The sequence below is a fragment of the Odocoileus virginianus genome, chromosome 29, assembly GCF_023699985.2.
Source record: "Odocoileus virginianus isolate 20LAN1187 ecotype Illinois chromosome 29, Ovbor_1.2, whole genome shotgun sequence".
NCBI classification, from domain to species: Eukaryota; Metazoa; Chordata; class Mammalia; order Artiodactyla; family Cervidae; genus Odocoileus; species Odocoileus virginianus.
Genome location: NC_069702.1, coordinates 42630958 through 42645897, shown reverse-complemented (window position 1 = coordinate 42645897; position 14940 = coordinate 42630958). Strand labels below are relative to the sequence as shown.

Below are 14940 nucleotides of genomic sequence, written 5' to 3'. Positions count from 1 at the left end.
AGATCAGGTGCAAGAGCCTGGGCCTTGAGAGCCTGAGGCTTGGTCACCATGGCCGTGGCCCTGCAGCCCTGCCCTGGCCTGTGGCCACTGCAGGGTGCGTCTGCGAGGACAGTCCTTTGTCTGGACGGAGAGGCTGCCTTCCTGTCCCTGGATGGTGGCTGTCACTTTTTGCACGACCTGGGTCCTCCCCTCCTCCTTCCCTCGCCCTCCTCCCAAGCTCCCTAACCAGCAGCCTGAATTTGTTTTCTCCAGAGGAATTTTAAATCAGCTGCTTTACGGAGATGCTCGTTGTCATTCTCAAAGGCAAAAGCATTGTGTTTCTTTTGCCAGGATGAACATACCCGCAACATAAATCAGCCCCCAGATACACACACATTCTCATTCCCTCCCTGCCTCTCCCTCTCCCTCCCTTCCAGTCTCCCCCATCCCGCCCCCTTCGGCCTCCTGTCTGCCCCCTTCACCCTCCTCTCAATTTCCCTCTTTAACTCTCAACTTTGTTTGTTAACGTCATGCTCTCCATTTCCCCAGCTTTGTCCCACACACCTTATTTCACCTGTTCTTATTGCATCTGATGTATTTCCCCCATTTTCTCTTTGATTTTTGTCTGGTAACCACGATAAACATCGCATTTTCAGAGTTTATTTCAATATAAGCAATGTGAACTTGACATCAGTGTTATAAAAAGGGCTCTAACAAAAACAAACAAACAAACAAATCAGCACATTCATTCTTTATGTGATGGTGGCCAAAATCCTAACAAAAGAGCGTTGATGTGTTAAGCTTAGTTCTCCTTGGGAACTCATTAAAGAATTATTCTTTCCATTCTGAGTAGAAGAAATACCCTCATCTTAGATATTCAAGAACATGGTAGATGGCAGACCCTGACACGGGAGGTCTCATTCTAGGGTGATTGGAGAAACATTTTTAGCTCTTTACCAGCACACATAGAGAAGAGGTAACCAGATGACCAGATAACTGGTCAACCAAAGGCTGGGCTGGGAGTCCCAGAGGGAAGCCCTGCCCAGACTGTGACTAGGATGCAGGAGCTGTTCCTGCCGCTCCTGCCGAGGCCCCCATCCATCTCCCACAGGGCAGCAAGAGTGCCACAGGGCCTGTGGCTTTGTTACACCACGTCCTCTTGTCTGACATCATCGGCTGTTCTAACTGTGCCTGCTTATTGATCTGCTTAGAGTAGACACTAACTGCCGCTTCCTGCTAAACTCATTTTAGAAGACACCCTTTTGCAGCCTTCTCCTCCCTGAAACCCCTTTAGGCTGTTCAAGCTGTACTTCACTGGCTGAACTTGGGCTTTTGATGTGTGTTCCCTCCCCGTGGTGTCGGGGAGCCGGGTCCAGGCTGGGATACAGCAGATCAAATCCGAGTCCTTGTCTCTCTGTGCTCCTGACTTGGCATGCTGGGGTGCCCGGGGTGCGGGGAGGGGACCTGGGGCTCATCTCTTTCATGTCTCTGCAATCTCACCGTCTGCCACGTAAAGCTGAGGGGGAGCTGGGTGAAGGTGGATTTGATATTCTTGAGTTCAAAGAGAGAATGGGCATTTTCCTCAAGGGAGGCCACCTTCAGTAAGGTGGTAAAAATGCCGGATCCTCTCTTTCTGTCCCAGTAAGAAAAGGGAAGCACAGTGTAAATTTATGAGAACCAGTGGAGCACCATGAAAAGAGCACTGAATATGTTTTCGAAGATGTGGATTCAGGTCCCTTTGGTACCACTCATTTATTCCATAAGCTTGGGCCAGTCACTGGACCTTGACTTTTTTTGTAAAACGAGGGGTTCAGATAATGTGATTGCTAAGGCTTTTTGCAGCTTTGTGGGATTAAATATTAGCCACATTAAAGATAAAGATCAGATAATGTATTCTTTTTTTTTTCTTTTGAATTCATAAAAGACCTAGGTCTAGAGCAGTAATTCTCAGCCCGAGGCGATCTTCCCCACCGCGGCACATTGGACAACACCTGGAGGCAGTTTTTGGTTGTCCAGACAGAAATGAACAGGGGTTGCTGCTATTGTTTGGTGTCCAGAGGGCAGGGGTGATGCTAAACACCCTGTGATGCGCAAGAGAGCTCCCCACAACAAAGAATTATCTGGCCTCAAATGTCAATCGTGCCGAGCTTGAGAATCCCCACTGTAGATAAAGGCAGTAATTTCTACAGTATATTCAATTCATTACAGTCTTCTTTCAGATGACCACAGCTTACCTCTTTTTCTTCCTCAATGTCACTCATTTTCTGTACATATTAAATATTTTATATCTAATATATCAAGCCCATTATATATTTTGCCTCTTATTAAAAACTATTGTGTTTATATATTTTTCTTCAGGGAAAATAATTCCCTTTTTAATCCAGCTTTTCTTTAATTCTAAATACTATTTTTCTACCTAATTTCTGTCCTTTACCCTCCTCCCACCATCCATTCAGCTCCCTCCCACCATCGATCAGTCTCTCTCTGGCCCTTACTCCAGCCTCCTTCTCTGATGCACTGTGTTCTTTCTGGCCTGTGAGTCACAGTGGGTAGCTGCAGCAAGGCAAAAGGGACATCCTAGTGGCAGGACAAGATTGCTTTCATCTTTTCCGTGTATTTAGCATCAATCATGGAAAGATTTATTGGCCTGGCGCCTTCTTCCCCTTGGCCATGGTACCCACTGTAACCCAAACGGGATGTTTAAGTCAGGGACTGGTGAGGAAGGTAGATGAAATAAATATTCAAGGGGAATATGTCCAAAAAGGGGCTGGAGGGTTCCTTCATTTGTACAACCACAACAGTCTTGATTTCCCGCAGTGGTTCTTGCAGCTCATGAAACTATTTTCTATATAATTTTTGTACCTTTCAAGCACTTCTGTGCCTTTGAAAGACTTTTGATTTTTTTGACAAAAATCAAAAAATTTCTGTCATACGCAACTTTTTTGATCAGAAATATGATCTCTCTACCCCCCTTGGAAATGTTGGCATCTCCATGAAAGAGATGGCTGGATGAAAAGGCTGATGGCTCACAGGTGGGAAAGAAAAAGAAACGCTGGGAAGGAGACTCAGGTATTACAGGACTGCGTCCAGGGTTTCTGGCTTGGTGGCTAGTCTAGAAACCAGGCGTGTAGAGAATGTGCCTCAGCGCCTGCTCGCTGTGCTGGGAAACCTGACTGGGGTTATTATGGACCGCTTCACCGCTTCAGGACGTCTTTCTTTCGTTTCTCTCCAGCGACAGTTGGGCAAAAACATCAGGTTTGGGCAGCCGCCACCCGACGCCATTCCCATGAAGAAGGTGGACAGTGGCGAGCCTCGCTTCGAAGAGGACCTGTTCCTCACTGGTCCCGTGGAAGTCGTGACTCAGCAAGACCTCATCCTCTCAGACACCGAGAACAAAGTAAAGCTCCTCCGGGGAATGACTTGATTGCTCACAAGCCCAGGAGGAGGCTGGGCAGTGGGCAGGGGCGTCAGCAGCCCCGGGGTCTGCAGGGTGGGGAGTCGCCCAGCACCTCCGGCACAAGTGCCTTGAGCTGCAGGGGGGCCAGCTTGGAAGAGGGGGAGGCAAGGGAGACGTGCCCTTTGCACCCCGTCTTCCCAGGGTCGTCCACTTACCCTCGGAGACTCGGCTGCCCTCGGCCCCGAGCTGCACTGTCCTCCCTGCCGTCACTGTGCATCCTGAGTGTTTCTCACATGTCTTCACTCCGCATCTGTGGCCGTATAACTGTCTTCTCTCCGTCTCCACACTGTTGGGCTCCTTGAGGACAGGCTGGATCTTACACATCTGTCTCCCCAGGATACCATCACTGCCTACTTAGGAGCACTGAATAATTACTTGTGGAACTGGACTGACTTGAATGAGGAAAGAATGAAGTAGGTGCTGCACAGGCATAGAATATATCAAACAGGCCAGCTTGAAGTTTCCTTGGTGTGGAAAGTCACGTTGACCCAGCACTATCCTGTCCAAGTTTTGCCTCTTCTTATTTTTTTTTAATTCAGTTATGGTTGTGCTGGGTCTTTGTCGCCGTGCCGGGGCTTTCTCTGGCAGTGGGAGCGTGGGGCTACCCTTGATTGCAGTGCAAGGGCCGCTCGCTATGGCGGCTTCTCCCGTTGTGTAGTTCAGGCTGTAGGCACGCAGCCTTCCATCGTTGCAGCACGCAGGCTCAGGAGCTGTGGATCGTGGGCTCTAAGGCTTGAACTCAGTAGTTGGGGTGAGCGGGCTTAGCCCACAGCGTATGGGATCTTCCCAGAACAGGGATCAAACCCATGTCCCCTGTATGGGCGGGCAGATTCCTATGCACTGTACCCCCAGAGAAGTCTATTCTTTGGACACTTTGAAAGAAACACTCTGAGCAGATCCTGAAATAAGAGTCCCTTTAACAGCAGCACGAGTGCCTTCGGGCCTCTTATGGGAAAAGGAGAAACAGTCCTACCGGTAGGGAGATAGACGGTTCTTAGCTGAGGCTCCGAGTCTTCCCATGCTTACAAGAAAGCATTCTCTGTGCTATGCCTACCACGGTGCCTGAAATGATGTTGGGGGTTACTAAAATGCCCCTGGAAGAAGTCATACTAGTTATCAGCTAATGCATTATAATAATAGTAAGAAAGATAAGCGCTCTACAAGTTGTAGCACAAAAGAAGGAAAGGGATGAAAGATGACAATCTCCTTTGTTGTCTGTCTCTGCCTGGGCCCGGCCCTGATGACTCCCGGCGCCCACACCTGTGGGTGGTAGGTGAAGCAGGCACAGGGCCCCTCTCTCTTGGCTGGTCCAACAATCCTCATCTCCAGTCTCTTGAGAACTGGCCCGCAACATCAGCCATCAGCCTTGATTGAGGGATTCCTATGGACCAGATCTTCCCTGTCACTGAAGATCTGATAAGCACAGGGCACAGGGTCTGGGGGACAGGGTGGGTCGTTCGTTCAGTAGGTGCTCCCCCAGCTGAGGGATCACAGTGTAAACACAGGACTGCCTTAGTGCAGTTTATATTCTGATGAGAGGAGCGTCACACAACAAACAACTCAACAAATACATATCGTAATTTCGGACTAATAAAAATGCTGCCTAGAAAATGAAACGGTGATACAAAAGTGAGCAATGTGGTTGGAGAGGGGTTTGCTTCTTTAGATAAGGAGGTCAGATGGCCCTGATCAGGCCTGGTAGAGGTGGAGGGTGCTCTTGGAACAGGGAAGAACAAGTACAGACACCCAGAGATGGAACTGTTTGTCCTGCAGGAGGCACAGAAAGCAGGCCCATGTGCCTGAGGGTGAAGGGTGGCTGTGGATCACAGGATAGATGCTGGGTCATTTAGACCACGAGAGAACGGGTGAGTTGTTTGGAAAGTGGTAGGAAACTGCTGAGAAATTTTTGAATTTATTTTTTATTATTTTTATCTTAGTATCTTATTTTACCTTTTGACTGTGCCTTGAGGCTTATAGGACCTTAGTTGCCTGACCAGGGGTTGAACCCATGTGCCGCTGCATTGAAAGTGGAGTCTTAACCACTGGACTGCCAGGGAAGTTCCCCTCTGAGTAATTTTCAGCAGGGCAGTGATACAATCTGATTTATGTTTCTAAAGATGCTTCTAAGTGTGGTGCAGAAAATGGACTGAGGTAGGGCAAGCTGATGTTCTGGCTCTGGAAGGGGCAGTGAGACCCTTTTGTAAACATAGGTGATAGGAGGCAGAAGGTTTAGCTGGCACATGTGACATGATATGCGTGTACCCAGGACCTGCAAGGCGACTGGGATGGGAATCATTAGGCTTTTTCCTCCTCTTCTTTCTCTCTTTTCCTCTCTCCCTCCCTCCCTTCCTCCAAAGTTTTCTCGCTGCCTCTGGCCACCCACCTCCTCAGCCCAGGCCTGTGTGTGCCCCTGGAAGGACCCCGTTTCTTTCTCATGGAGAAGAGGTCTGGCAGAGGTGAAGGGGGTGGAAGGCAGCCAGCCAGGCTGAAAGCTGTGGGGTCAGAGTTCTGCCTCGCTGGCGACAGGGCAGTCCCCGACTCTCTCAGCAGTGGGGAAGCACATCAGGGACTGAGGTTGGAGCCCACCCAGATGGGAAATGAGTTGAACTCGAGGGAGAGGGGAGTGAATACTGAGCCTCTGGAGCCCTGGTGGAATCTGGACACCATGAACCTGCCAGCGCTCTCTGCTCGGGGGGGCGGGGGGGCGGCCCTCCGCACAGACGCCGGTTGTGTTTGCCCAGGACTTCCCGTGCTCCCGTGTGACTTGAGCACTCTCTCTGCCGTTCCAGCCCAGTGAGACGCCCAGTTCTCCAAGTCCTCTGGATCTGCCCGGAGCCAGAAGTGAGATGGAAGAGAAGGTAATGTGATTTGAACTTGTGTGTGTCACTTCCTTACTTTAACTTCTGTTTTTCTTTTTGTTGGGTGAGCTGCTGCCTCATTTTTCCATTCATAAATGCTGCCTTCATCCATTACTGTAAATCCCTTCAAAATGCAACCAGTGGTAGATGTTGGCATCTGTTTCCATGGCAATGCAATGGCTGGACCTGAACCCTGCTCTGAAAAACCGCCACACTCTCGCCAAGTCTGTTTGGAGTCTCGGGTGTTGGTAGTTTTCCTAAGAGCATTGTGCATTAATTCTTTAAGACACTGGTAAGCCATTGAAAAAGACATTCAAGAATACCTGAAGGTGAAGAGTCTGTAAGGAAAAGAGTATCCTTCTATTGTTGTTTAGTTGCTAAGTCATGTCCAACTCTTGCGAGCCCATGGGCTGTAGTCCGCCAGGCTCCTCTGTCCGTGAGATTTCCTAGGGAAGAAAGCTGGAGTGGGTTGCCATTTCCTCCTCTAGGGGATGGAATCCACGTCTCCTGCAGTGGCAGGCGATTCTTGACCATTGAGCCACCTGGGAAGCCCCTCTTCTATTTAAAGGTGCCCAGAAAAGACAATAGCATTTCTTCATTTCTGTGTATTTCTGGTTTTTAACTTTTCTGCATTCCTGCGACATTGCCTACAGGAGCCTAAGGAGCCCTGTGGCAATCATGTGATCAACAGGGGAGTGTCCCCAGGTCAGGGGGTGGCTCAAGATAGTCCCCCCACCCAGATGCAGAGGCCCAGCCTGAATAACTAGACTTGAAACACTGCATTTAAATCTCAGCTTCAAATGCTTCATCTTTGTCTTCTGTCTATCACATTTGGCTCTAACTGCCTTTACTCATGCATTCATTAGGGGATGGAAATAAATGTTTAATTCCTGTCTCTTCAACACAGGTTTAGAATTTGACGCCTATCATAAAGATAACCATAAATAAATAAAGTCTTACGAGACCAATGACTGGAATTATTTTTCCTTACTTCCATGCTTCTTGTCATAAATTATTATTTACCGAGCATTTACTTTGCTCTTGGAGCTAGCTGTGTCTTTTATCTTTGTGCATAAATATGGAGGGTAATTGCAAAAAGCAAAGCTATTGGCTAAACCCACCGACTTTGCACTTCGCAGCACACAGCCACACGAGCGAACCCTGGCCTCCGCGGATGCTGCGGAGGAGAAACGTGGGGCCGTGCGCGCCCCCTGCTGCCTGGTGTGGCCGGAGCCCTGGCCTCCCTGCCTGCCTGTGAATTCTCTGAAGTTACCGGCCTGGTTTCGACTCAGCCTGGCCTCTGAGCCTGGGTCTCTCTGACCTGCTTAAATGTTTACAATTGGTCTCAGGTTGTGGTTGTTAAGTGACCATACCCGTGTTACAGAGCTGCAAGCGGTTCTGCAGTTCATCCTTTCAAGAACTGCCCTTCACCTGGGGCCTCCTCCTTTTCGCTTTCAATGCATCAGTGCTCTGTGACTCTGGCACAATTGTGCTAAAGCATTTTTGCCGATAACAAATCTTATGCCCTAGGTGGAGAAATTATTGTTCCTTCTGTCAATAAATATTTATTGACCACTTAACAAGTGAGATTTGCTACTTGGGCATAAAGAGGACTGATACAAAGGTGAAAACAAAGATACGTTCCCTGTTCCGAAGGGGCTAAAGTAAGAGCTGAGGTGTGTACATGTCTGTGGCGATGGAAGGCGCTTAGAGTTACAGTGTTCTTAGCATAGAGATGAGCTTGTCCAGGGCTTAGCAAACTACTGCTTATTTTAGCCTCATGGCCGTAAGGTTGCCACTACCAGACTCTCCTTTGTTCTGCTCTTCCTTTGTAGTACAAAAGCAGCCACGGGCAATGGTGTTGCCATGTACCAGCAAGACTTTACCCAGACAGGACCCCTGCCTCTGTCTTACTGACCCCCGATCTAATCTAACCCACATGTCACTCACAGCAGGAAAATTAGTCCCTGAGAGATTAAATGGCCTTTACCAGTTAATACGGGTATCACTGGCGAAACACATGCTAACTGTCTTTTGGTTCTAAACGCAGTGCTCACTTCACTGTGCCCATGAGCCCCTGCGCCTGGCAGCATCTCCTGAGCCAGGCTGGGCCAGGAGAAGACTCTGACAAGGGCTGCCATGCTGGATTCTCTGCAGGCTCTTCTTTCCGCTGGACTGATTTCATATTTTCAATCTCCACTGTAGGTTGCTCCAGCTAAACCATCCCGGCCCAAGAGGCACCTTTCTTCTGCCGGCACCATCGAAAGTGTCAACCTGGATGCCATCCCCCTGGCCATCGCTCGACTGGATAACAGTGCCGCCAAGCACAAACTGTCCATTAAGCCAAAAAATCAGAGGGTGTCCAGGAAGCACAGGCGACTTGTCGGGGTATGTTTGGCCTGGCAGACATCCTGGTGCTGCCTAGCACGGTGGTGCTGAGAGGGGCCTATGGGAGGGACTTGGTCTCCCCCTGTTGGGGATATGGCTCTGTTGCCGGCACAAGGGTGAATGGGCCCATTTCCTTTCCACCACCCTTTCTGACCTGTTGCCTCCCATCAGTGGCTGGTGGACCTCAGAGAGACAGGCTCCCTTCCGAGGGGCTCCAGACATTTTGCTTTGCAGCAGACAGATGGCTCACTTTCCTGTGCCACGGGCTGAGTCAAAGGTTCTTCAGTTTGATTAGACTTCTGAGTCATAAGTTTCAGGGGACACTGGTGAAGTGCTAATCTTATTTTTCCTCACCTTTCTAATGCTGGGCTACTGGTTTTCCTATGATTACACATGTGTATTAAAAAAAAGAATTTGAGGATGACATAGAGCGAGGAAACCCAACGGTTGAAGCTCTTCCCTGCCTGAGGTGACCTGCGTCTGTGGTGGGAACGTGGTCCCTTTCACGACTACGAGGGCCACCCACATCGGTGCATGGGATTATAAATAATCCTGTGGCCTGTGCAGAGGGAAAGCTAATTCTGTCTCCCTTACCCATGTTAGGATCGACAGAACGAGCACCGTGGCCTCCCGCATCCGCCATCCCCGGACCAGAACGGACACCCTGGAGAAGACAAGCCAATCTGGCATGAAAGGGAGCCAGAGCCGCTGGACTCGGAGGAAGAGAAGCGACGCCAGGAAGAATACTGGCGAGAACTCGAGGCCAAGTGCAAACGGCAAAAGGCCGAAGCTGCGGAGAGGCGACGCCTGGAAGAGCAGAGGCTCCAGGCTCTGGAGCGGAGGCTTTGGGAGGAGAACAGAAGGCAGGAACTCTTGGTGGAGGAGAAGGAGGAGGAGGAGGAGGAGGAGGAGGGGGAGGAAAGAGAAATACAGCTAGAGGCAGAGAAGAGGCAGAGCGAAGAAGAGACGCAGAGCCTGGAAGAGCCGGGCTCCCAGGACCCAGAGCAGAGGGAGGAGGAGGAAGGAGGACTCCCGGAGGCCGAGGAGCCTGTGTACCCGGAGGAAGAGGCGCAGCACCTGGGGAGATGCTTGGTTCAGGAGGAGGGGGAGGCTCGGAGCTGGCAGGAGGCCGAGAAGCTGCGGCAGGAGGAGGAGGAGAGAGAGTTGGAGGAACTCCGAAGACTGGAGGAGCAGGGGCAGTGGGCAGCCGAGAGGCAGAGGCTGGAAGAGGAAGAAAGGCAGAGGGAGCTGGAGGAGGAAAAACGGATGGAGGCGCTCAGGAGGCAGGAGGAACTGGAGGCCCAGAGATGGCGGGAGGAGGAGGAGGTGAGGAAGAGGGAAGAACTGAAGAAGCGAGAAGACTTGGATGCCAAGAGGAGGCAGGAAGTGGAGAAGAAGCTTCAGGAAGCACCGAGGGTGGAAGAGGAGAATCAGCCACAGCTGGACTACAAAAGCGGCTTGAGGAGCCCATTTCAGAGCGACTTAGCGGAGAAAGCAGAAGAGCAAGAACACCCGAAACTCGAGAAGCCGAGAGAAAACGCCGAGAAACCGAGTATCTGGGTGAAGCAGAGCCAAGAGGCCACGGAGACATCGGGGGAGCAGCCCGGAAAGCAGGGGGATGTTCCTGGGGATCGCGGTTCTGGACAGCAGGAAATGAGGGAAGTAATCAACCTGCAGCCTCCCCAGAAGCCAGAGGCCCCAGGGGAAGAGATGCTGGCGCCCGGAGAGAAGGAAGCTGCCGCTCCAGAGACAGACAGAAAGGTGGAGGAACTCAGATGGCAGGAGGTGGATGAGCGGCAGACCATGCCCAGACCCTACACTTTCCAGGTGTCCTCGGGAGGGAAACAAATTCTCTTTCCCAAAGTCAATCTGAGCCCGGTGAAGCCCATGAAAGATGAGGGGCTCACCTCAGCTCCTCAAGAGCCCAAGGCCCCCAAAGCCAGCCCGGCCTCCCACGCCCTGCCCTCAACCCTGAGCATCCCCCACACGGCCATCCTGGTCACCGGAGCCCAGCTCTGCGGCCCAGCCGTCAACCTGAGCCAGATCAAGGACACTGCGTGCAAGTCTCTCCTGGGCTTGTCGGAAGAAAAGAAGCCGGTGGATGTCCCGGCCCTGGAGAACGCAGCCCGAACCCCAGGGGAACCCCGGGCAGGCAGTGCGAAGACCAGGCCCCCACCGGAGTCTCCGAGCAGCGCGGCCGCGCTCGCTGAATGGGCTTCCATTCGCTCCCGAATCCTGAAGAGCTCAGAGAGTGACCAGCGGGGCGAGAGAGAGCAGGCTCAGGCCAGGGATGAGCTCACGCCCAGGGGCCGGTGTGATTCCCGGGGAAACCTCCGGAGGACCCCGCCCGTAAATGCCAAGTTCTCCATTAAGCCTGCCTGGCAGAAGTTCTCCGATGGGGGCGGGGAGGGCTCCAGACCCAGCGCGGAAGGGGAGAGCGTCAGGAAGAGATGCGCGCCGGGACCCAGCGAAGAGCCCGTGGCCCAGCCGGCTGCTGCTGATACTAAAGAGGCCCTGAAAGCTGCAGAGAAACCCAGGGCGCACCAGGAGCCAACGGACACCACAGAGGGGTGCAAATTTGCCAAAGACCTTCCATCTTTCCTCGTTCCGGGCCTCCCTTACCCGCCACAGAAAGCAGTGGCCCAGGGGGAGCCCGGGACCACTTCAGACGGCCAGGCCGCAGACGGAGCAGGAAAGCCAGAGCCCGCGATGCCAGCTGGGGAGGATAAAGCGTCCCTTTTCGGAATAAAACTGAGAAGGACCAACTACTCCCTGCGCTTCCACTGCGACCAACAAGCAGAACAGAAAAAGAAGAAAAGGCACAGCAGCGCAGAGGACGGCGCCGACGGGGCGCCGGCGGCCCCGGGGAGCGCACACGGAGAGCGGGAGACGGAGGCCGAAGCCCCCAGGCCTGGCCCCTTGCTCCCCGCCGAGAGGAAGCCAACGCCGGCCCCCTGGAAGGACTCCTCTGAAAGCCCTCCCAGCCTCTCTCCTCCTGCGGCCCAGCCCGGGCCCCCCCTGGCCGGCAGCCAGCCCCCGGCTCCGGAGCAGGACAAGGCAGCCAACAGGTTGCCCCTGGCCCAGAAGCCAGCCCTGGCCCCCAAGCCCGCGGGCCAGACCCCACCATCCTCCCCGCTCTCCAAGGTGAGCAGGCCCTACTTGGTGGAGTTGCTGACTCGCCGGGTGGGGAAGCCCGAGCCGGAGCCCAGCGAGCGGTGCAAGGAGGGCCGGGACAGCGGCTGGCCGCCCTCGCCCCCGCCGCCTGAGGAGAGAAAGGAGCAGAAGCGGGAGAAGGAGGAACAGGTGGAAACCGAGAGGAAACCGGCTTCCCCGGCTCCATCCTCTGGGCAAGAGAAGCCTGCCCCAACGCCCGAGGCGGGGAGGAAAGGTGCGTAGCTGTAGATCGCTGAGTCGCAGCTAAAGGCAGGACTGCCCAGGGCCGCAGGTAGCCCCTGGAGCTGTTGTTGGAGCACTTCCCTTAATTAGAGGCTGGTGCCCTGTTCCCCAAGGGCCGCGACTCCTGAGTCAGAGTGGGGCTCTGCACTCGTCTTTACAGTTTTGGAAATGTGGACTGACCTGTGTGTCTGCAGCTCACACCCATTAGTGATCCTTCCTTACACAGGTAGGTAGTTAGGTGCTGCACAGACGGATACACTTTAGGTTGACAGTGAAAGTGTTACTCGCTTAGTCCTGTCCAACTCGGTGTGACCCCGTGGACTGTAGCCCACCAGGCTCCTCTGTCTATGGGATTCTCCAGGCAAGAGTACTGGAGTTGGTAGCCAGCCATACACTTCTCCAGGGGGTCTTCCCAACCCAGGGATCCAACCTGGGTCTCTGCATTACAGGCAGATTCTTTACTGTGTGAGCCACTAGGAAGAAGGTGTCATTAATCTTTATGAGAGGCCTGTACATGACGATAAAGGCTGATTCCTACCCAGGTGTGTGCGCTCTGTTTCTGGGCAGTAGCGGCAGAAACTAAGGAGGTGGGACCTTAGGGAACTTTTAACTAGCCCCCCAAGGAGCCGCAGTGTGCATAATCGACTTTGTTTATGCACAAGGCCCTGCATATGCACCCCAGCCCCACCAGCTTGCTACTGTGAAGCCCTCTGGTAAGGAAATTTTAGGGCCACCCTTACTCCTGGCTGCCCCTCGTGTTTCTTCATGCTGGATGTTCGGGGCAGTGTGGTGATCACTTGGTTTGACTTTGGGGCCCCAAGAACCTTCATCTGATTTTTCTTTTTGGTTTTGTAGAGTGTCAGGTGTGGGTCATAGCCCAAAATTTGCTCCTCAGGTTTTTCTAGGAAAGATTTAGGTAATTGTTTAGATTCGGGGTGGGTTTTGCAGAGGAAAAAAACTCCCTCAGGGACATTGCTTTGGTTACTTGCCTTACGGAAGACCCTATCGTCCTTTTTAACCAAGCTTTCCTTGGCTCCCTGGACTGGCACATTGATCACCAGATCATATCTCCCTGTTGGTTTCTGTTTGTCCTGCTGAAGAGGAGCCCATTTTCACGGGGTTTTTTGTTGTCTTACCTTTGCACTGGGCTCTCGGGGTTAGCTGCAGTAAGTCCCCACAAGCCTGTTAAGAGCTGTGCCTTCGATTCCCTATGGTCTTGTGGATCTTGTGGACATAAGCCCCACTGGCTTTCAGAACTAGGTGTTTTGAGGGCCTGTCACTGAGATTGAAGCCTTAAAAGTTGACGTCCAGAAGTGGGGGTCCAAATCCTTTGCTTCTCAGAGAGAGAGTAGGTGTTCTGCTGAGCTCCCTCCTGGTTGTGGATCACTGTACCTGGGGATGGGGTTTATGGTGAGATTGTGTCTCCGCCTCTCCGACCCATTTCCATGTATGGTTTTTGCTTCTGTTCCCCCGATGTGCTGGAGTCAGTCAGCTAGTTTCTGGATCTCTTCAGAAGGACTTGTTCTGTATTGTGACTATAAACGTGGTTGTCTATGGGAGAAATGGAGTTCAGGATCTTCCTACGTCACCGTCTTGAAGCAGAACCACTGTTTTCAGTTTTGACTTTAGCTTTTATGTTGTTCCCTTTTGTGGTATCATCAGAGCTTCTCTCACCGCTGACCCGCTCTCTTATTCTCTAATCTTCTCCCAGAGAAACAACGCTCTGTTTTCTGCTGCTCTCTCTTAGAGAGATTCTTCTAATTTTTACCAAAACCTGTTGCTGCCCCTGTTTTCTTTCTCAGTATTGAGATTCTGGGCTGACAGTCGTTGCTAATTGAATTTTTCTTTATTTGGTAGAAAAGAAGTGTGAGAGCAAGGACCTCATGGTGGTCTCTACCTGAGCCTGTTGGGGTTTTACACTACAACTCCAGGCCTGGGCGGACCAAATTCTTTAGCTGAACACCTATCAGTATAAAAGTGTTAAGCCTGGACCTCCAATTTATTTGTTAATTGTATTATATAGTACCATCCTTAGCTAAAACCCATGGAGCACCACATGTAGTGAGGGTGAGATTAACTGAAACAATAGTGGATGTAAATCCACATTGCAAATCATGGTGCAGATTTTTATTTTATTGGGTCAACTTCTTGTCAGATCTGATTTCTTCACAGAGTCTCAGGCAAAGAACATGACAGCTTTGCTGTGTTCTTATGCTTGCATTATCAGTAGTATGTTTAATCTGTGTTTGTTTGCTGGAATTTCATTATACCACCTGTCCATTTCATAAGAGATCATTTGGCTCAAAGAAGATATGATACGTCATAAGCTCACTGAACTGCAGAGCCTCAGTACAAATGAGCCAAGCGAGTGAGGACACGAGTGCAAGGTCTCTCCCTGCATCACATCACAGGGCTCCCAGCTTCCCTTGAGTCTGTCTGTATTTTCCATTTTTTAAAAAATTGAACTGTACTTGGTATACAATATGGTGCCATTTTAAGGTGTATAGCATAGTGATTCATTTTTTGTGTATTTTGCTTGCAGATTCTATTCCATGATAGGTTATTCCGGGATATTGGGTACACTTCCCTGTGCTGTTCAGTAGATCCTGTCGCTTGCATATTTTCTGTATAGAAGTTTGTATCTGTTAGTCCTTTACTTCTGATTTGTCCCTCCCCCCTCCCTCTCCCATTTGGGAACCATAAATTTGTTTTCTGTGTCTGTGAATCTGTCTCTTTTTTGTATAGTCATTGCGTTATTTTTTTTTAGATTATACATATTGTATAGTATTTGTCTTTCTCTGACTTTTTTCACTAAGCATAATATTCTGTAGGTCCATCCATGTTACTGCAAAAGGCAACATT

The 14940-nt window shown here is 51.3% G+C and overlaps 1 protein-coding gene across 4 annotated transcripts in view; it reads left to right on the top strand.

Moving 5' to 3' along the window:
* Window positions 1-14940, top strand: part of CRACD (capping protein inhibiting regulator of actin dynamics) — a 74009-nt gene that overhangs the window by 46984 nt on the left and 12085 nt on the right. For all 4 annotated transcript variants that reach the window (XM_020890638.2, XM_020890639.2, XM_020890642.2 and 1 more), the window contains 4 exons: window positions 3212-3376; window positions 6226-6294; window positions 8500-8682; window positions 9286-12070. In XM_020890638.2, the coding sequence (XP_020746297.2) occupies window positions 3212-3376; window positions 6226-6294; window positions 8500-8682; window positions 9286-12070 (3202 nt within the window). The remainder of the gene's footprint in view (window positions 1-3211; window positions 3377-6225; window positions 6295-8499; window positions 8683-9285; window positions 12071-14940) is intronic.